This window comes from Chanodichthys erythropterus, chromosome 24 (genome assembly GCF_024489055.1).
Source record: "Chanodichthys erythropterus isolate Z2021 chromosome 24, ASM2448905v1, whole genome shotgun sequence".
Classification (NCBI taxonomy): Eukaryota; Metazoa; Chordata; class Actinopteri; order Cypriniformes; family Xenocyprididae; genus Chanodichthys; species Chanodichthys erythropterus.
The window spans coordinates 28861370-28883695 of record NC_090244.1 but is presented as its reverse complement, the minus strand read 5'-3'; the positions used below and the strand labels follow the sequence as shown (position 1 = coordinate 28883695).

Genomic DNA, 22326 nt, shown 5'->3' with positions numbered 1-22326 from the left:
AGAGTAATTCAAGTAAAAATGAGTGGACGAGGCAAAACCGGAGGCAAAGCCAGAGCCAAGGCTAAGACTCGCTCATCCAGGGCGGGACTGCAGTTCCCCGTCGGCCGTGTTCACAGGCTTCTCCGCAAAGGCAACTACGCCGAGCGCGTCGGTGCTGGTGCTCCTGTTTATCTGGCGGCTGTGCTCGAGTATCTTACCGCTGAGATCCTGGAGTTGGCTGGAAATGCCGCTCGGGACAACAAGAAGACCCGCATCATCCCCCGTCATCTGCAGCTGGCGGTGCGCAACGACGAAGAGTTGAACAAACTTCTGGGCGGAGTGACCATCGCTCAGGGCGGTGTGCTGCCCAACATCCAGGCTGTGCTGCTGCCCAAGAAGACCGAGAAACCCGCCAAGTCCAAATAAGTGGATTCAGTCTGTTTCATTGAAACCCAAAGGCTCTTTTAAGAGCCACCCATTTTATCTGATAAGAGAGCTCCTTTCTATAACCGTTTAATAACATTAATGCAGTATTATTGACTTAAAAATAAAATCCACAAGGGACCCATTTAAAAACAAACAATACACTGGGTTATATCTCTTGTTTGTTGAAATGGTAAACACCATTGGAAAAAAGTAGGTGAAAAGCAAATAAAAGCTATGACTCATATATATATATATATATATATACACATGAAACTTATGCCCTCTTAAACTTGTGTTTTGGTCTAATAAGAAAAGGTCAAGCAGACTTATCCATTATGTCATAGTGACTGGTCAAATATCAAGGATGTATTTTGAGACCTTTAAGAGAAAATTGCAGATATTGCATTATCTCATGTCTGCAGAGATGGAAACAGGCATATTTTGATACAAATGTACATTACATAATTAATTATAAAATAAAACATTCACCTCGATCTTACAGCACAGAAGAAACACCAACGATCTTACATTTGGATATATTCAAACATATCAGAGCATATGGTAGAAAATATATAAATGATTAAGGAAATTAATAACATATAAAGAAAATCAATATATAAAGAATAAATTATAAAATAATATGAATAAATTATCTTTTTTTTTTTTTTTGATAAACCAAGAACAAAGCATACTGAGCGGGAAACCCTCTGCTTGTTTGAAAAGATGGAGCGCGCCGTCATTGGCTAGCAGTCATAAGCATACGTCACACATTAGCCAATCACAAGCCTCGGCACCCTCCCGACACCGTGAGCTCATGGCCGCGCAATGCCTTAAAAGCAGGCGTTTAAAAGCAGAGCAGCATTTCCAGCGTAAGCAGGACAGAAAGAGAAGTTCACTGCAGCAATGGCAAGAACCAAGCAGACCGCTCGTAAATCCACCGGTGGTAAAGCCCCGAGGAAGCAGCTCGCTACCAAAGCCGCCCGTAAGAGCGCTCCGGCCACCGGCGGCGTCAAGAAGCCCCATCGTTACAGGCCCGGGACCGTGGCTCTCCGAGAGATCCGCCGTTATCAGAAGTCCACCGAGCTGCTGATCCGCAAACTGCCCTTCCAGCGGCTGGTCCGAGAAATCGCTCAGGACTTCAAGACGGATCTGCGCTTCCAGAGCTCCGCTGTCATGGCCCTGCAGGAGGCCAGCGAGGCTTATTTGGTCGGTCTGTTTGAGGACACCAACCTGTGCGCCATCCACGCGAAGAGGGTCACCATCATGCCCAAAGACATCCAGCTGGCCCGCCGTATCCGCGGAGAGCGCGCCTAAACCCGCATCAGCCACATCAAACCCCAAAGGCTCTTTTAAGAGCCACCAAAATTACTGAACGAGACCATTTCCAGTTTAACACTTGCTATCAATCGAAAGTTGTATTAACACTATCTGGTACATCTCAAAAACTATAATTACTATTTAAGAACAATACAATTATGCATAAATATATATTTTTTTTTTTCGTCTTGGAGAAATGCAGTGTACAATGTATTTAAATTCAACTCTATAGTAATTTATAGTAAATACTGTTATTAAACCATACTATTGTAAAATACTTGAATTAATTTATTGTCGTAATTCTATAGTTGCTGTGATAATATAACAACTATAGTAATATAAATTACTTTACCCAATACTGTACTAAGTTTTCTACAACTATGGTATATTATACTACAATACTACAGTTTACTGTAGTAAAAACTAAAGTATACTACAGTATTTATTACAGTTTATCAGTTCACTATAGTTAATACAGTATGCTGTAGTATTAATTAACAAAGTGTTGTAAATACTATAATATATACAGTATACATTCAAAAACACTATAGTATTTACTATACATTTCTATAGTATTTTTTCACCTGGCGCATGGTCTGTTTTAAAACTTTTTGCACATGTTGAAGGCCAGAGAAGAGATTACTATTTATGCTGGTGCATATTCAGCTAAGAGACCTACAGTTTAAATCCCAGAGGCCTAAAATCATTTATATTCTGCACATATATCTGAACTGTCTAATAAATATACTAAACTGTCACATTTCATTGTCATTCAGTATCTCTGTATATGATATTACAATCTTATAATATTCTCTTTATCAAATGATTCAGTAACACTTTAGTATAGGGAACATATAAACTATTAACTATACCTTTTTCCTCAATAAACTCATAATTTACTGCTTATTAATAGTTAGTAAGGTAGTTGTTAAGTTTAGGTATTGGGTTTAATTAAGAATGTAGAATAAGACATTAATATGTGCTTAATAAGTACTAATAAACAGTCAATAGTAATATGCATGGTAATAAGAAACTTGTTAAAAGACCCTAAAATAAAGTGTTACCAATAAATCTTATAAAACTTCATTTTTAATATTAAAGCACAGGCCTCGTTAGATCAGTGTTAGGGTGAAATCAGTGTTTTGTGCTCGAACTATATTGAGGGGAGGGGCGTGTTGAACCTTGTGACGCGGTGCTGGTTTCTCTCAGGTCCTGTAAGCAAATGTAAAAATCCTCCTACTAACACATTTATTTACCATTCTTTATCATCATTAGATAGAGTTGTGTGAAACATGTCTGGAAGAGGCAAAGGTGGTAAAGGGCTCGGAAAAGGAGGGGCCAAGCGTCACCGTAAAGTTCTGCGCGATAACATCCAGGGAATCACCAAACCCGCCATCCGTCGTCTCGCTCGCCGTGGCGGTGTCAAGCGCATCTCCGGTCTGATCTACGAGGAGACCCGCGGAGTGTTGAAGGTGTTTCTGGAGAACGTCATCCGCGATGCCGTCACCTACACCGAGCACGCCAAGAGAAAGACCGTGACCGCCATGGATGTTGTGTACGCGCTGAAGCGACAGGGACGCACTCTGTACGGCTTCGGAGGATAAACTTCTCAAATCAGGAACAACTACACCAACCCAACGGCTCTTTTTAGAGCCACCCACTCTCTCACATAAAGAGCCATATAGAAATTTAGTTGATGAAACGATCTGTTTCTTGGATTCAGAGAAAGTGTTACGAAGTAGTTTATAAACTTCGTTTAACAGTGAAATGTCGCGAGTATCTCTCTTCTTTTAGTTCGTTTTAATGATGATACCCAGAATATGTTGGTTTAAGTGGCGCACAAAAGACCTTTTCTAATATTACACTACGTTTAAAGATACAACTAACTTGAAATTAGATTAGAATGGGGCTAAAGTTTGCAAAGCTCAAAATGCAGAAAACTAAACTGGTATTTGTTTTACACAAATTGACTTTTTATTTACTATTCGTGTAGTTTAAACAGTTCAACAGATTCATGAATCAAAGAAGTCCCGAGTAAAACTTTTTAAATGTCTGACTGATAATGGTCTCTTTCCTCCAACACTCCCTTAATGGGTCTAAAGGGCTTTTAAAATCACACGATGGTTCACAATATTTGTCTAGAATCGCTTATTTTCTCAAACTAATAATAAAAAGAGCGGGAAACGAAACAAAGGAAACAGTCAGGGTGTAGTTCAAACTTTGAGCGGTTGGCGGCGGCGAATGTGATTGGCCCTCATTCCGCTCGTGATGCTTTGAGTTGTCCAATGAAATACGAGCTTATGGGTTTGGCCTATTAAAAGAGGCAATCAGAGAGTTTCTGTATCTCTTTGAAAATTAGCATAGGGCGGTGAATAAATATCTCTGTATCGCTTCTGATTTCACATTGCTTTGTGAAGTTTGTGTTCAAAAAGCATCATGCCTGAACCAGCAAAGTCCGCGCCTAAGAAGGGCTCCAAGAAGGCCGTCACGAAGACCGCCGGTAAGGGAGGAAAGAAGCGCAGAAAGTCCAGGAAGGAGAGCTACGCTATCTACGTCTACAAAGTCCTGAAGCAGGTTCATCCTGATACCGGCATCTCTTCCAAGGCGATGGGCATCATGAACTCTTTCGTCAACGACATCTTCGAGCGCATCGCCGGTGAGTCGTCTCGTCTCGCTCACTACAACAAGCGCTCCACCATCACTTCTAGAGAGATCCAGACCGCCGTGCGTCTGCTGCTGCCCGGAGAGCTGGCCAAACACGCCGTGTCCGAGGGCACCAAGGCCGTCACCAAGTACACCAGCTCCAAGTAGAGATTCAACCGAGACTCTCAGCGACCCAAAGGCTCTTTTAAGAGCCACCCAACTTCTCCTTAAAGAGCTTCTGTTTGTAGGATGGAATGTGAGCTGTATCAGGAGTGGGCTTTCTAAACACTCGTGACTAACTTCATCCGTGTCTAAACCAAAATTAATTTTTGTCATTGTTCAGAGGCCTGTTTTGTACAAAAAAAGACTAGTTTAAGAACTTTATCGTTATTTTTAATTATATTAAAGCTGTATATTTATTGCGTAAATGTCTTATTGCGTTTAGGTAAACTATGGGTTTTGGAATGACATGGATAAAGAAAAAAAGGTTTTCAATTTTGGGTAAATTAAAGTAACATCAGGTGAAATCTCAATATTGGCCCTGAAATGTTCTTAAGTTACAAATTGTGTACTTTTATTGCTGTTAAAACACTTAATGGGGATCAAGTTTACTATTTGCTGTTGGGAATACAGTTTAGGACCCTTGACCAGATATGTCAAATGAAAGACCAGGAGTCAGATGCGATCAATTGAAGAACTTTTACTGAAGAATAGTTTGCAGTTTCATCAGCAGAAGTCCGCTTCAGGTCTCACAAGGAGTTTGTTAGGCTGCTGCATACATTCACATTTCCACAACAATTATACTCTAACACAGTCTACTAACTACGTCATTATTAAGGTAAAAATGATTCTGATTGTCTAAGAGAAGATAGACAAGATTAGAAATCTTCCACATATGGACAGATAGTCAGAAGCATATATCCATGAATCAGGATGCTGACAAAGGGACTCTGGATTAAGGGACTAAATGTTCCTTTTGGGGTCATGAGGTGGCGTCTCTCAGTCTCCAGCCGATCTGCCAATCATCAGGACCTGCGCAGAATATTAGCACTCAGACAGTTGTCCTCTTTTTACAGAAGATCAGGTATGTTCAAGAGTGTAATTACTTATTTATCTTTTTATTATTATTTAATGTTACTGTTGTCAGTGTCATATACACACCCTCATGCTTTCCCAGGTCATATGACTTTCTTTCAGATGAACACAAACACTTTTTTTTTTGGAAATAAACTTAATCTTTGATCCATATAATGCAAGTATTCAGGAGCCCCAAAGTTGACACTTAAAAAAACACATTAAGTGAACATTGATAATCCACACAAGCACAGTTGATGAATCAACGTCTTGTGGGTTTGTATGAATTACCATTGTGTTCATTTTGTGTGGTTTTTAAAGCATCAACTACCATCCCTTACACTTGCATTATATATAAGTTAAGCTCACAGAAATGATTTATGAAAATCTTTCTTAGTGTTCATCCAAAGAAAAACAGAAATTCATAAACATCTGGGACAGCATAAGGGTGTGTAAATGATGAGCAAATGTTCATGTTTGGGTGAAGTATCCCTTTAATCTGTTCTCACACACAGCACGGGTACCTTCAACCACAGTATAATTTAGTTTTTTAAATGTGCTGCTCTGTATTTTGCAGGTGTTCATGGAGTTCAACTGGATTGTGGAAAAGAACCTCAAGCACGAAATCTATGAAAGCATTGATCGACACAGTCTTCATCTAACTGATATCTTTTGATCTAAGAGAGGGAATGCTGGACAGCTGTTGACACCGCTTTTTTACAACAAACCAGGGTTAGTCCAGATCCATTATACACTTGCATTGTTGCATAGTTTTGCATAGTTTTTTACAGTAATGAAAATGTCACAGTAAGGTTGTCCAATAAAATCAAATTTGTGCTTTGTTGGTTCAGCTTACTTGTAGATCATTTCTTGTAATTCTAGTTATGTAACTTTGTGTTTTATTTTACTACCCACTAGACTCAAGAGCCAACTGATATAACTGGTTACTGGTGCTCAGAGGGCTCCCGACTGACCTTGGTAACAACCCCACAAACTTCTTCAAAGCATGCTTTGTAAGTAACTTATTTTCTCAAAGAACCATGACAACATAATTGTTTTATTAACTGATAGTCCTCGTGTTCAATAAAATGTGTGCACAGTGCTTAAAGTGTTAGTTCACCCAAAAATGAAATATCTGTCATTAATTACTCACGCTCATGTCGTCCCAAACCCATAAGACCAATGTTCCTCTTCAGAACACAAATGATGATATTTTTGATGAAATCTGAGGGTTTCTGAACCACACATTGGCAGCAACATCATTGCACCTTTTGAGGTCAAGAAATGTAGTAAAGACATTGTGAAAATAGTCCACGTGACAGTGGTTCATGTTATAAAGCAACAAGAATACTTTTATGCGCAAAAACAAAACAAAAATAACAACTTTATTCAACAATTTCTTCTCTACCCTGTCAGTTTCCTATGCTGTTGATGTAGTAAACGCATTGCAGCACTTCCTTTTTTTTTTCTTGTTATTGACAAACGCTGTACACGTGAGCAGCACAATGCATGCGTGTGATGATGCTGACACAAGAGCCGGCCAATACTGAGTTGGCGTTTTGACACAGAACCTGGAAGCGCTGCGTTCACTACGTCAACTGCACAGCAGACAGACATAGAGGAGAAGAAAATGTTGAATAAAGTCGCTATTTTTGTTTTGTTTGTGCACAAAAAAAGTATTCTTGCAGTCACTTTGACTATTTTAACATACACTTTAGTACCTTTCTGGACCTTACAAGTTGCAATGACTTTGCTGCCTATGTGTGGATCAGAAACTCTCACATTTTATCAGAATGTTAATTTGTGTTCCAAAGATGAACAAACGTCTTACAGGTTTGGAACAACATGAGGGTGAGTTATAGTGACAGGAATTTAATTTTTGGGTGAACCCTTTAAATCACTGAAACTTAGTAGCAAAATGTCTTTCTAACCTCTTCCTATATTCAAATTTTGCTACTATTTATCGATAGACATATTCTGCAACCACTTCACACATTCCCTCATGTGTCTGTCTCATTAAAAGACTATATTGTTTAACATTATTGATGTTTATGTAATAAGACATTTCATGAATGTTCTCTGTTGTTAGGGCTCCGATGATGATCACTCATTTCGCCACCTTGACTTTGGGATCCCCTTGTTAAGCATGAAGTTGCTGTGCTCCCATCTTCCCTTCATCTCAATCCAGCTTCAATTAAGATCATCAATGAGGGAGAAGATGTGATGGAAGGTATTAAAGACTTGCCAAAAGCTGTGTGCATTCTGTTTGGACTTGCATATGCACTGCATCTCAACTACCCCAAATCAATGAAGAACACATTCCAGTTCACCCAAGTTCTTCTCATGTTGGGCCACAGCGAACTAAAATCCAGCTTACAAAAACTTAAAAAGAAAAAAAAAACCTTGCAATTTGATTTTCACAAAGGAATTGTGAGAAGTTTCCATGACTGTTTTTTGTTCTCAAGAATGGCGATGTGAATCTTTGAACATATTCTTGTTCAGATTGTCCAGTCACTGCAGTAAGTGCTCTAAAGTTTACCAGTGTTCTGCGCTACAAGTGTACTGTATGTTTAAAATGGCATATTGTTGCTCTATTGATACCAGTTATGTCGTCAACTCAAAAGTGGTGTGTGTGTGCGTGTGTGGTCCATTTCTTTAATCTTAAAAAAAAAAAATTCAGTTGTCTGCATATTGTTAAATACTGTGTGCATCTTACTGTAAACAATTTACAATTTTTAAGCAAAAACATTTGCTAATGCAATTTTTTTTTTTTTTTTTTTTTTTACTTGTCTTTTTGGTTGACAAGTTAAGTACATTGAAGTGTTTACCTTTTTTGTCAACAATTAAAAAAAAAAAACATTGAAATGTTGTTGTTTAATTTTTTAAATTTAGTTTTTTTTTTATTTGAAGTAGTATTATTTTTTAAATTACAAGACATTACTTAAATATAACATTTCTACTTAAAATCATTTGTTTACCTTAATAGTTATTTTATAAAATGTATGCTCAAAAACATTAATAATGTAAAAACTAATGAATTTCATTAGTTCTGTAAATAAAAACTTGATTTGTCTGCTGCATAACTTAAGATTTTATGTTCATACAACTTAACCTGTTTAGTTTCCACTTGTGTAAAAACTAAACTGGATTAGTGCAACGGGTTTCCACACAATTTTCTAGTAAAGTCAACTAATCCGGGCGCATCCTTTGCGGAAGTCTTAAAGTCTCGAGAAGTCTCGAGAAACCTGACGCACATACATTCTCCTCCCCCTTCATATCGGTCACAATAATTTAGATGTACGCTTTACTTTTACAGTTTAAATAAACGTTATAGCTCATATATTTCAATGGGGCATCTTGCTTTATTTATATTTATTATATATTTTTTAAATAACCAAACTTTAACAACATGTGGGTAGATCCCTCTAGTGCAGCTGATGACGCTAAAGAGAGCGAGGATATATAATTTCACTTGATTCAATTCCTCCGTCCTCGCTTCTTTTCCTTGTGTCCTTCCCTCGCATCCTGAAGGGGTGGAGCTAAGACGTGAGGAAAGGAAGCGAGGAAAGGAAATGAGGATGCACAAATAAGAATTGAGAAGCACCCATTGATCTATGGCTGGACACATGTTAAGAGTGTCTCCAAACGGACAGAAAACAAACACAGATATCAGCAGATCTTCTGAAAAGGACATTTGAACAGCCACATAATCATTCTATGGTTGCATATGAAAGAAATCATATTATATATATATATATATATAGTGAAGAGGCAAGGGAATTTTGAAGCATGTGATTATAAGGTTCATTACTGTAGACAGGAGCATTTGGGCCTAGTTAAGTTGACTTCTGATTCATATTAATAGTTATTTTAGTGAAATTATCTTGCTAGGAGGGTGTTTTTACAATAAAGTCTGAAAAATCTTTCAGTCTTTGGATTTCTTATTGTCAGCTTATTGTGGACTAATGCCCTGCACCTGTCTGAAAATGTTTTTGTTTGTTTGTTTGTTTTTTAATGAAATATCCAACTTCCAACTAACCTGTCAAATGATGATGAATGAAGCATCTAAAGGCACGAACACACCAAGCCGACAGTCGGCTGTCGGGCAGTTTTTGTTCGTCTACCGACTAAGTTTTCTCTGTGTTCCACATCGTCAGCTTTTTTTCGGCCGATTCGAATTCGACATGTTGAATCGGTGTCGGAGCTCGTCGGTCTGTCGGGCCATCTGATCATTCTGATTGGCTGTTCAGCTACTGCCACCTGCTGGTTCGGAAAGGCATTTCATCTCACGCAGGCTCAGAACGGACGAGCTCCTTGGCCAACGGCTGTCTAGCGTTGAATTGGTGTGTCAGGCCAACTTTGGACCCAGACGCTGACGACGTGAGCCAACCCCTCAGTCTGCTTTCATCGGCACTGGTTCATCACCTTCGGCTTGGTGTGTTCCTGCCTTAAGACTGAAGGACAATAATGAGAACTCTGAATATTATTGGAGCAGCTTTGATGCTTAATGAAAGAAATCAAGTTGACAAACATTGGTGATAATATAGCGTATTGAGAGGTTTATAAACATTTTGAGAAAACCTGGAACACCACAAGTCTGACTTAGTGCCATTTTGTACAAAATAAAAGCATTTCAAAGCAAGTTTCCTAGTTAAACATTAAGGCATGGTCCATGTACATTTTGATACTTTTTTTCCAATTTGAAATTAAATAAGCAGAAACGAGAAAACACAACCTTTTTTTTTTTTTTTTTTTTTAATGAAAAACGAGATTTTGGCTTGATTTTTCTTTCTTTCTTTTTTCTTTTTTGGGTTCACAGGTAAAAAATGGATAAATGTCTTCAAAATTAATTTTCCACATGTCGGTAGTCATGAGACGCCCCATTGGTCTGTGCTTCACCCGCACAGCGCACAGCTAAATAAAACAGAGGCTGGGTGCAGATTAATATTTAATATTTCTGATATAAACATTTTTGTGAAACACGTTAAGTTGCAGTTAACCCTTTGATGCATAACATGGGTCAAAAACGACCCGGCTGAGTTTTTATTTTCTATATCTTTGCAAGAAATGAATTTCATCATTCAGTATTCCAGGTATTCCTCAATAAACTTCTTTTTGATCATCACAAATCCTCATTTTATTTATTTTTTTCTTACTTTTTGAAGAAAAATCATTTTTGTATCACTACCCTTCTAATGCGCAACATGGGTCAAAAATGACCCGTATTCATTTCCTATGTAATTTCAATCATGGTTGAGTGTTTCTTTGCTGAATCTTTAAAATAAATGTATTTTGTCATACATTTATTCCAGGTATTCCTTAAATATATTGTATTTGATTTTCTACAAATAATTGTTTATTTTTTATTTCTTACTTTATAAACAAACACAGTATCTACATCAATTTTACACACATGGGTCAAAAATGACCCATATAGAAATCTTTAATATTTGCAAATTTTTGCAAGTAGGAACATATTTACTGCAGACAACTGTTCATCTGCCACACATTTCACATCTTAACAAGGCTACTTTTGTATATTTGATGGATGCAAGTCTTATTATATTTAATATATTAGGCTATGTATTTCATAATTGTTTATTTTTTTGTCATAAATCAATGCAATTGGTCACCCTTTAAATCTGTCAGTGTTCCTGAAAAGTAACAGTTTTGGACATATACAACATGGGTCTAAAGTGACCTGAATGAGTTATTTTCTATATCGATATATTACAATAAATTAATTTCATCATTCATTATTCCAGGTATTACTCAATAAACAAATCCTTATTTAAATTTTTCATTTCTTTTTGAATGAAATTTTTTTGTGTCATTATCTTTCTAAAGGCCGAAGTATACTTCATGTTTTAAGCGTACATAAGGGTCAGTATACAGATTTTTGTAACTTTTTATAATTTCCACCAGATTTCTGTAACTGTATGTGGAACCTGCACATACACATTTAAATTGTGTTCAACTGTTCGCAAAGTACACTTTCAGCCTTTTTTTACAGTGATGTCATCATCCACCTCAGTTCTGTTGAGGACCAGCCGCTAACACTCTAGATAAAGAAAATGAAAAGCACAAGAATATTCAAATATTCAAATTCAAATACACTTTTCACTGTTGGACAGAAACCTTGTTCAAAACTGTTACTTTTTAGGAACACTGATAGATGTAAAAGGTGACCAGTAGCATTGGTTTGTGACAAAAAAATAAAGATTATGAAATATAATATATAGCCTATGAAATATAATATGACTTTCATCCATCAAATATACAAAAGCAGCCATGTTGAGATGTGAAATGTGTGGCGGATGAATAGTTGTCTGCAGTAAATATGTTCCTACTTGCGAAAATTTGCAATGGTTTCTAATATGGGTCATTTTTGACCCATGTGTGTAAAATTAATATAGAAATACAAAAGCTATGATTTTTGAAAATCAAAAACAAGATATTTAAGGAATACCTGGAATAAATAAATGACAAATTACATTTATTTCAAAGATTCAGCGAAGAAACACTCAGTCATGATTGAAATAACACAGGAAATGAATATGGGTAATTTTTGACCCATGTGTGTAAAATTGATGTAGACATACAAAAACTGTGTTTGTTTATAAAGTAAGAAAGAAAAAATTAACATAATGATTTTTGACAATCAAAAACAAGATATTTAAAGAATACCTGGAATAAATGAATGATAAAATACATTTCTTTCAAAGATTCAGCGAAGAAACACTCAACCATGATTGAAATTACATAGGAAATAAATACGGGTCATTTTTGACCCATGTTGCGCATTAGAAGGGGTTTTCATAGCCCAATCTAGGCCCAATCAAAGAAGCGGTCCGGCTATAGAAGCAGAGCCAGAGGACTATTATTTTGTTAAACAGACCTGAGCAATGACTGATGACGTTTGGCTCAGATTTGCTTGACCAATCGGCAGAAAGGGGCGTCTCATGACCACCCACATGTGGAAAACTAAATTTGAATATATACCCGTGAACCAAAAAACGAAAAATCAAGCTGAATTCTGGGATTGAAAATGAATAATCAGCTTGAATATTCAATCTCTACATGTGGGCAGGAATGAAACGCCTCTTCCCGCTGATTGGTCAACCAGACATCAAACCATGTCATCATTAGTTGTTCATCTGTTCCGCTCCACAGAATAAAAGTCCCTCGCTCTACAGCTGTACGGATTCTTAACACATTTATTACAACTACATTTCATCTCTTTCTCATAAATATTAATTTACTTTGCAGCTGCACACAACTACCCCTAGCCTACTTTTGTTTAAGACAACATCCTGAGTTTTGGACATGGGATGAATATGAAATAAGGAATCAGGGTATCTTCCATTCATTTGTTGTTTGTTTTAACATTGAAATACTGTCAGCACTCAGAACATCTCAAACGGCCGTGGTCTGAGTGGCTCTTGAGTCTGTGCAGACACAGCAGACAGTAAAACTGAAATTATGATGTTTAGTTGACTACATCTTTGCAATTTTAACTAGATATTTTCTTGCAGAGTTTCACACAGCTCATTTTATGGTAGAACAGGGGTGTCCAACCCTGCGGCTGGAGGGCTACTGTCCTGCAGAGTTTAACTCCAACCCGGATCAAACACACCATTTTAGTTGACAGATGTTTCAGTTATTTAGGTATGTTTGTAAGACTGTCCAGTTGGTTTGTTTGTGTGTCTAGTGCGAATGTGTTGTTGTATGTATGCATGTCCAGTTGGGCTGTTTGTTAATTGCTTGGCTCGAGTAATAATCGCCTTTAAAGGGTTAGTTTACCTTAAAAAAAAAAAAGAAAAATCTTCTGTATGATTAACTTTGTTACCTGGGGATGTGTCCAGTGTGTCTGGATCTGTACCGCGATCCTCACCTGCCGCCATAAGTTATTACTAACTTCTTTACAAACATTTTTTTTTTATTTTTTAAATGGATTTTCTTGTGGATGAGATGGAGCAGATAGTAAAAGAAAAACATCATCAAGTGTCCAGCTTGCACACGGTCTTTCAGTTTGGTCTTTCAGCTGGACACTTGATTTTCTTTCTCTATCTGCTGCATCTCATCCATGAACAACCTCTTTAACCCTTGTGCGGCGATCAAAACCCTTTGCTTAATTTGGTGTTAAGGTCAAAAATTATGACCTTTTAAAATTGTTTGCAACTCTCTCAGTTCACTTTATATCTAAATATTGGATTCAATCTTTTTGTCAGCTTGTTTTCATTCGATTAGCACAGGTTTTGTATTTCTTTTTGGATCTGGCTGATTGCAGGCCTCATTACTCTGAACTTATGCACCTCAATTGTTGACTAAAAAAAAACATTTAAGGGTAATTTTGGCAAAATTGAAATACATTTTAATATATTCTTTACAATTGTTCACACTAGTGTGCTTTAATGTGTAACTTGTTTTGAAATTATTTTATTTGGTACAAAATGGCACAAAGTAACACTTGTGGTGTTGCAGGTCAGAAATGACCGACCTACATAAAATTGCTCATAAACCTCTCTATATGCCATATTGTCACCAATATTTGACAACTTGATTTCTTTCATTAAGCATCATAATAGCTGCTCCAGTACAGGGACATCAGTGTAATATTCAGTTCTCATTATTGTCCTTCATTCATCATTATTTGACATCACTTGAAAGATAGTTTTTTATACACATTTTCAAACAGCTGCAGGACATTAGTCCATAATAAACTGACAATGAGAAATCCAAAGACTGAAAGATTTTTCAGACTTTATTGTAAAAACACCCTCCTGACAAGATAATTTCACTAAAATGACTATTACTATGAACCAGAAGTCAACTTAACTAGGCCCAAATGCTCCTGTCTACAGTAATGAACCTTAAAATCACATGCTTTGAAAATGCACAGTAAACTTGATCTTCATTAATATGCAGATTTCTGATGGAGTAAGTTACTAATGAGATCAAGTATTGAAGTGTTTTAACAGCAATAAAAGTACATGATTTATAACTTATGAACATTTGAGCTAAAATTGATATTTCATCTGTGTATTTAAATCAATAATTTGTCCAAAACTTAAAACCTTTTCTTTATCCACATCATTCCAAACCCAGTTTACCTCGATTTAATTTTTCCTGAAAAAAAAAAGTTACTGTAGAGTTACTGTCGCTGAATAATGACTGAAGTTACAGCTTTGTATTAGACTTGGATAAAGTTTCATGAGACAATTTAGAAAACTTATTTCAACGGTTTTTTTTTTTTTCAAAAAATACGTAGCGTTATTTCTACAAACAGAAGCTCTTTAAGAAGAAGTTGGGTGGCTCTTAAAAGAGCCTTTGGGTCGCTGAGAGTCTCGGTTGAATCTCTACTTGGAGCTGGTGTACTTGGTGACGGCCTTGGTGCCCTCGGACACGGCGTGTTTGGCCAGCTCTCCGGGCAGCAGCAGACGCACGGCGGTCTGGATCTCTCTAGAAGTGATGGTGGAGCGCTTGTTGTAGTGAGCGAGACGAGACGACTCACCGGCGATGCGCTCGAAGATGTCGTTGACGAAAGAGTTCATGATGCCCATCGCCTTGGAAGAGATGCCGGTGTCAGGATGAACCTGCTTCAGGACTTTGTAGACGTAGATAGCGTAGCTCTCCTTCCTGGACCTCTTGCGCTTCTTTCCTCCCTTACCGGCGGTCTTCGTGACGGCCTTCTTGGAGCCCTTCTTAGGCGCGGACTTTGCTGGTTCAGGCATGATGCTTTTTGAACACAAACTTCTCAAAGCAATGTGAAATCAGAAGCCACACAGAGGCATTTATGCACTGCCCTATGCTAATTTTCAAAGATACAGATAGCATCTTTTAATAGGCCAAACCCATAAAGTCGTATTTCATTGGACAACTCAAAGCGTCACGAGCGGAATGAGGGCCAATCACATTCGCCGCCGCCAACCGCTCAAAGTTTGAACTATACCCTGACTGTTTCCCGCTCTTTTTATTACTAGTTTGAGAAAACAAGCGCTTCTAGACAAATATTTTGAAACATCGTGTGGTTTCAAATAGCCTGACTACGTCAGACTTCCTACTTCCGCTCAATTTCATTTCGCTTCCGTACTCAGTCTGATACAGCTTCAGAGCTTTCTGTTTTCCACCGGTCTGGAAACAGCCGGGCCAATCAACGAACAGAGGGCGGGCTGAGAGTCGTGACGTAGATGCTAAGCGCCGAGTTTTACATTGTAGGTTAGAGAAATCGAAAACCGAAACGACTGCGGAAATGGGAAACGAGACACGGGATGCAATTCGCTCTGTTATGGAGAACATTCAACTCTTTTTCACTCCGGTATTTCGCTCGCATCATCGTGTTTACAACAGGTTTACAGTGAAAGTTCAATCATAGATTTGAGTTCGATGCATAATGTCTGTGCTTCGATGCGGCTGTACAGGCGCATAACATACGTCATAACTAAACGTATCTGATTGGCTTGCGGGTAACCAATGATTTTAAACTTCAGACAAGCGAGAGAGTAAACACTTCTCTATTATGCCATTCCAGACTCTGTCTACGAAGCAAAGTGAAGTAGCAGAGTCTGGTATTACCAGGCTAGGTTTCAAAGCCCTTTAGACCCATTGAGGGAGTGTTGGAGGAAAGAGACCATTATCAGTCAGACATCCTTTAAAAGCAGTTTTTCCTCGGAACTTCATTGATTCGTGAAACTGTTGAAACTACACGATTAATAAATACAAGCCCATTTGTGTAAAACGAAACACCAGTTACATGTTTTCTGCACTTTCATCTCTTGAGAACTTTAAATTAGACCAGAATGGGACCAGTTAAGTCGTTAAATAGTGTAATGTATTACGAAAGGTCTTTGTGCGCCACTTCAACCAACATATTCTGGGTTTTATTATTAAAGAGAACTATAATAAATTATACTACTAGTCTCGATATTTTACTGTGAAACGCCGTTTATACGTTTTTTTTTTTTTTTTTTCTGAATCCAAGAAACAAATCGTTTTATCAAAACTTCAATTACTCTTTATGTGAGAGAGTGGGTGGCTCTGAAAAGAGCCGTTGGGTTGGTGTAGTTGTTCCTGATTTGAGAAGTTTATCCTCCGAAGCCGTACAGAGTGCGTCCCTGTCGCTTCAGCGCGTACACAACATCCATGGCGGTCACGGTCTTTCTCTTGGCGTGCTCGGTGTAGGTGACGGCATCGCGGATGACGTTCTCCAGAAACACCTTCAACACTCCGCGGGTCTCCTCGTAGATCAGACCGGAGATGCGCTTGACACCGCCACGGCGAGCGAGACGACGGATGGCGGGTTTGGTGATTCCCTGGATGTTATCGCGCAGAACTTTACGGTGACGCTTGGCGCCTCCTTTTCCGAGCCCTTTACCGCCTTTGCCTCTTCCAGACATTGCTGCAACAAGGTTTATTGGTACTGGACGTTTGAATGGCCAGTAGGGCGTGCGAGAAGAGCTTTTACAGTCGCTTACAGGACCTTGTTGAAACATGCAAAGGCGGTGCTACACAACGTCATAAATTACCCGTCATTCCATGTACGAGGAGGCTGCAGATCTGGAGCATCTGGAGCAGGCAGTTTTATGCCTCTGTTCCGATGCGGACAGTAGAGGATATAAAAACATCATTAAATTAACGCTCGAAACTTACACATTAGTTCCGTCTATAGACGATGATTTGTTGCATTTTTTTATTTATTTATTTTATTTAATAGAAACGTTACATTAAGATATCAGATAGTATAATGATCTGCACTACGGATTAAATATATGTAAGGTAGATAATTCACTGTTGGTCTTCATGCATAGCCTACAGAAACAATTGAACTGCATTTGATTGTGTTTTTGTGAAATGAAAAGTTACTAAAACAGATTACAGATAGTTGGAACAGATGGACAATGTAATGATATATGATATACTGTAGCCTAGTTATATTCTAAGTAGTTTTTCATACAGGAGATGTGTGATATATATGTTGTTGTTGTGAATTTATATATAAAGTTACAGTTAGTGTCCTACATAGTGTTTCATGAAGATAAACACAAAACACCCCTTTCTAAATTTTCAATGGCGGTTTAGCCGTCTGAGCAGAAAAGGACCGCTATATGGGCCATTTTACAGAATTGGTGCAAATTGCTGCCCCACATTTAAAAATCAATTAAGTATTCAAATTTTAGATATTTACTAAGATATTTAAAATATCTGTAATGGTAATATATACAAAATTATAATTTATTGAGTACTTTCAATTGGGAGGTGGCTGTCCCGAAGCCTAACATACACATATATATTTATAGTGTGTGTGTGTGTGTGTGTGTGTGTGTGTGTGTGATGGGTCTCATCATTTGAGTTAAATGTGTTCAAAATTCTAAAAATCTGTGTGTAACTTTAAGGAACATCATTTCCAAACACCTTTTCTTTTTTTTTCTTTTTTTGCAATTAAAGGATTAGTTCACTTTAAAATAAAAATTAGCCCAAGCTTTACTCACCCTCAAGCCATCCTAGGTCTATATGACTTTCTTCTTTCTGATGAACACCATCTGAATTATATTAATAAATATCCTGACGCATCCCAGCTTTATAATGGCAGTGAATGGGACCAACGAGTATGAAGCTCAAGAAAGTGTCTCCATCCACATCCATCCATCATAAACGTACTCCACACTGTCACAGAACAGAGGATTACAGACAGGAAAGTAAACTAAAACCATTTATTAAACAGGGTTGTTAAAAATTGTTAATTATTACTTTAGGGGCCGCTTAAATGACACCTTTCCTACTGAAAAACTGAATACCTTTAATGCATTCTTGCCGTTCATTTACATGTTTAGTCTATAGGTTTGCGTGTTTGAGTGTGTATGTGCGCAGAAGCTTGGTATTTTTTATTTTTTTAAAAAGCAAAATTACTTGTCTGGTCCGCATTTGCATTCATGCTATGTCCTACACCTTCAACTTTTTTAACTTACGGAGAAAAAAAAAAAAAAAGTAACCGTTACGCTTTCTTCCTAAGTTGAATGCGGAAGGCAGTCTGGCAGAAGCTTGATATTTTACTCCATAATGTGTTGAATATGGATATTTTTCTTACACAAATGCATCGCTTCGCTTCAGAAGGCCTTCATTAACTCACCGGAGCCGTGTGGAGTAGCCTGCATTGGATTGACGCACTTTCATGAGCTTTATATTGTTGGTCCTGTTCACTGCCATTATAAAGCTCAGTTGATATTTATTCAGGATATTTATTAATATAATAACCTATTATAACCTATTGCATTCATCAGAAAGAAGAATTTCATATACACCTAGAATGGCTTGAAGTTGGGTAAAGCTTTGGGGTAATTTTAATTTTAAAGTGAACTAATCATTTAAGCAAACTTTTTGGGGTATTTTACAATAAAAATTAGTTGTTGTGTGTGTACAACTGAACTACATAACCATGTGCTGATTAGCATCTTTGAGCTACGCTGAAAAATATCTGAAATTGTCACTACTGAAAGTCACGACCGGTCCGAAACAGTTTCGGTTGTGACATCACTGTTTTGGTAGTGAAAAAAGGGAACACATAATCCTTTATTTGGGGGAAATAAATACAATTTTAGTATAGTTGCAAATCATTTAACATTATTGTAGTATGTTTTAGTAGTGTTTTAGAACCGTCACTACTGGAAATGTACACTTAGCCAATGAAACAACGGTATCAGTGTCGTGCATGGTATTGTTATCGTGGACACTTCAAAATACTTAATTATATAAATAATTTAATAATTATTTAATAACTTAATAATTATAGATACCTCATTTTCTATTCCATCGACCAGTTACATTTTACAATAATGCGTATAGCGCCCCCTACCCTCTTAGGATTTACCACGCCCAAGTTCTGTTAGGGTGGAGCACCAGGTTCTGGTAATATGTCTCTTGACAAGTTTTTAAATTATTACACACCTCTAATATTAATAAGCTAAGCCTTAATTTTCCCTTTTATGTAGCCAGATAGATGCTGTAAAAACACCTATGTTAAAGGACTTAACAATACAGGCAAGTATAACCTAGGTAAGTATGGGTAAGTATAACAAACTACAATGTTGTATTATCACAGAAAGTGGATCAATAAATACTCAAGATGTCAATAAATAGATTAAATAAAATAAGATCATAAATAAATGAGTAAATAATAATACAGTTATACATTAAACAGTCTAATATCACTTGTATAATAACACCCCTAATAAACTAGTCAGTTCACATGGTTTCTTCCAAATATAACTATTGTAAAATAATCTCAGTATCTGCAGATGACTGAACCGGATGTAAAGAAAATACACCAATCTATAACCATATATAGACACGGAAATGATGACGGGCTATTGTACGGCTAGCTGAAGGCTTAACTAGACAGTAACCATAGCAATAAAAACATTCAGACAACAAACACAAATAAACTACATATTTGTGGGCCCACACACACACACATGCATTTACAAACAGCCTAATAAAACACAAACTGGCCTCTTCACTCCAATGAGCAAAATAAACAACACTGAGTACCTCGATCCAGGGGTGGCGCAATCAACCACGACATGTGGTCCGCTCGTTCTCTCACTCGCTCCGTCACCGGCCACTAAAGTCCTCCGTGACGCAGTGTAAGTTACTATCCAGCGGTGCCAGAGGAACTCTGAATCTCGCGGGGACTCAGAGCGCTATCTGGGGTTGCGACCACTCTCTTTCGGAACCAGAGAAGCTCGTAGTGTAAAGCCGACCAGAGCTTGTATCGTTTGTATGTCCTTCAACAATCGCCTGTCCCAATGATACACTGTTACTCCCAATAACCGTCTTCTTGTCCGAATGTAAACAGTGTTATTCGCGTGATGCGTAGTCCATTAAACTCACTTAAAATACTAAAATAAGATAGCGAACTATATAAAAACACTGACAGAGTGTCTTGTCGAAAAAAAACTCCCACTTTACAAAAAAAAAAAAAAAAACAATCTTAAAACTGCAACCTCCAACGGAAGAAAATAACGTGCGTCTCACTCTCTTCAATCATTTAACTGTTCTCCCCACTGAATCATAATCCACCAATCAGAATACACCTGCCAGTAAAAGGGGTGGGACCATAACTTACACAAGCCAATCCAAACAGACGACTTTACTTAATCAAATTTGCATGTACACAGATTATAAATACCGGTTAACACGCTTAAGAATAAACGAAGTAAGGACTCAACCTTGAATGTGTACATTTAATATGCACAAGGATTAAACCCAGGGTTACATACACGTATATTTGCTGCATGAAAATTTGGTCTTGTTTTCACATTGATCTGAACAAAAGCAGCAGACAGGCTGAATAAAAATGCAAATTTACTCTCTGACAGGAGGTGGCACTTACGGAACAGCAGAAATACAGCGGTTACCATGGTAACTCCTGTACACAAAGCAGCACCGCGCAAGTGCAACTTTCTGTCTGCGATACCTGCCGTGTAGATATGTATGTGTATGTGCCTCATTCCACCACTCCAGACACGGTTGTTATCACTCACATTAAGAATCAATGATGGCACAACATTGCGCTGCTTCTGGTTGTGAAACCACCGAGATTTAAAGGTGCCCTAGAATCAAAATTTGAATTTACCTCGGCATAGTTAAATAACAAGAGTTCAGTACATGGAAAAGACATACATTGAGTTTCAAACCCCATTGCTTCCTCCTTCTTATGTAAATCTCATTTGTTTAAAACACGCAGATCTCAACATAACAATATTTGCATATGCCAGCCCATGTTCAAGGCATTAGAGAAGGAAAGGCAGTATTAACGTCTGGATCTGTGCACAGACAAGGTAAGCAAGCAAGAACAACAGCGAAAAATGGCAGATGGAGCAATAATAACTGACATGATCCATGATAACATGATATTTGTAGTGATATTTGTAAATTGTCTTTCTAAATGTTTCATTAGCATGTTGTTAATGTACTGTTAAATGTGGTTAAAGTTACCATCGTTTCTTACTGTATTCACGGTATTACTGTATTCATTTTTAAACACGTGCAGTCTGTATAATGCATAAACACAACTTCATTCTTTATAAATCTCTCCAACAGTGTAGCATTAGCCATTAGCCACAGCGCATAGCCTCAAGCTCACACAGAATCAAACGTAAACATCAAAATAAATACTTTACTCACATGATCCGAAGCATGCATACAGCATGCATGACGAACATCTTGTAAAGATCCATTTGAGGGTTATATTAGCTGTGTGAACTTTGTAAATGCACTGTAATATAGTCGAGAGCTCGTTTGGCAGGGAGCAGGTGAATTAAAGGGGCGGCGTGCTGCCAAAATCAGTGTATAGTTAATGATGCCCCAAAATAGGCAGTTAAAAAAAATTAATTTAAAAAAATCTATGGGGTATTTTAAGCTGAAACTTCACAGACACATTCAGGAGACACCTTAGACTTATATTATATCTTGTGAAAAAGCATTCTTGGGCACCTTTAACCCTCTGAGGTCTGAAAACGCGCCGGCGCGTTTTGCAGGTTTTTTTTCACATTGCAGCAAAACAGACTTAAAATACTCCGTCATTTTTTGGCATAGAGACATAAGTAATATATCAATTGAAACTATAGAATATATCCTTTTATTTGTGTTCACTCAGAGTAAAAACACAATGTTGTGCTATTTGTAAAATAAAGAAAACTAACATTTTTGTTTTACCGTTTATTTTTGTATCAACTGCGTAATATCATTGCGCCTGCTGTAGCCATGATACGGCAGCAAAGTTCCTTGATTATTACGCCTGAATGAGAGTATAGCTCCTAGCCATATCAGCCTAGAAAATCGCAACTTTTCATTTTCCGTCGGTCTTAGTACACAATTTAACTACAGAAG

General features: G+C 37.6%; 6 protein-coding genes and 1 long non-coding RNA gene across 7 annotated transcripts in view; 4 read left to right on the top strand and 3 right to left on the bottom strand.

Moving 5' to 3' along the window:
- LOC137014521 (uncharacterized) overlaps nt 1-405 on the top strand; it is a 73305-nt gene extending 72900 nt beyond the window's left edge. Inside the window, exon 3 of the mRNA XM_067378896.1 lies at nt 3-405. Coding sequence (XP_067234997.1) covers nt 3-405 — 403 coding nt within the window. The remainder of the gene's footprint in view (nt 1-2) is intronic.
- An 897-nt stretch (nt 406-1302) lies between these two features.
- LOC137015142 (histone H3) lies at nt 1303-1720 on the top strand. Its single transcript, XM_067379884.1, has one exon. The coding sequence runs from the start codon at nt 1309-1311 to the stop codon at nt 1717-1719; it is 411 nt and encodes a 136-aa protein (XP_067235985.1). The 5' UTR covers nt 1303-1308; the 3' UTR covers nt 1720.
- A 1293-nt stretch (nt 1721-3013) lies between these two features.
- Nucleotides 3014-3355, top strand: LOC137015336 (histone H4). The gene has a single exon (XM_067380232.1). The coding sequence runs from the start codon at nt 3015-3017 to the stop codon at nt 3324-3326; it is 312 nt and encodes a 103-aa protein (XP_067236333.1). The 5' UTR covers nt 3014; the 3' UTR covers nt 3327-3355.
- A 691-nt stretch (nt 3356-4046) lies between these two features.
- On the top strand, nt 4047-4545 carry LOC137014550 (histone H2B-like). Its single transcript, XM_067378923.1, has one exon. It carries the CDS (start codon nt 4159-4161, stop codon nt 4531-4533), a length of 375 nt encoding a protein of 124 aa, XP_067235024.1. The 5' UTR covers nt 4047-4158; the 3' UTR covers nt 4534-4545.
- A 724-nt stretch (nt 4546-5269) lies between these two features.
- LOC137014582 (uncharacterized) lies at nt 5270-20412 on the bottom strand. Its single transcript, XR_010893870.1, has 3 exons — nt 19984-20412; nt 17928-18102; nt 5270-5397 (listed from the first exon to the last, which is right to left on the bottom strand). It is a non-coding gene; the product is annotated as an uncharacterized lncRNA (long non-coding RNA).
- On the bottom strand, nt 14745-15643 carry LOC137014554 (histone H2B). Its single transcript, XM_067378927.1, has one exon. It carries the CDS (start codon nt 15171-15173, stop codon nt 14799-14801), a length of 375 nt encoding a protein of 124 aa, XP_067235028.1. The 5' UTR covers nt 15174-15643; the 3' UTR covers nt 14745-14798.
- On the bottom strand, nt 16465-16946 carry LOC137014540 (histone H4-like). Its single transcript, XM_067378913.1, has one exon. It carries the CDS (start codon nt 16929-16931, stop codon nt 16524-16526), a length of 408 nt encoding a protein of 135 aa, XP_067235014.1. The 5' UTR covers nt 16932-16946; the 3' UTR covers nt 16465-16523.
- Nucleotides 20413-22326: the final 1914 nt, after the last annotated feature.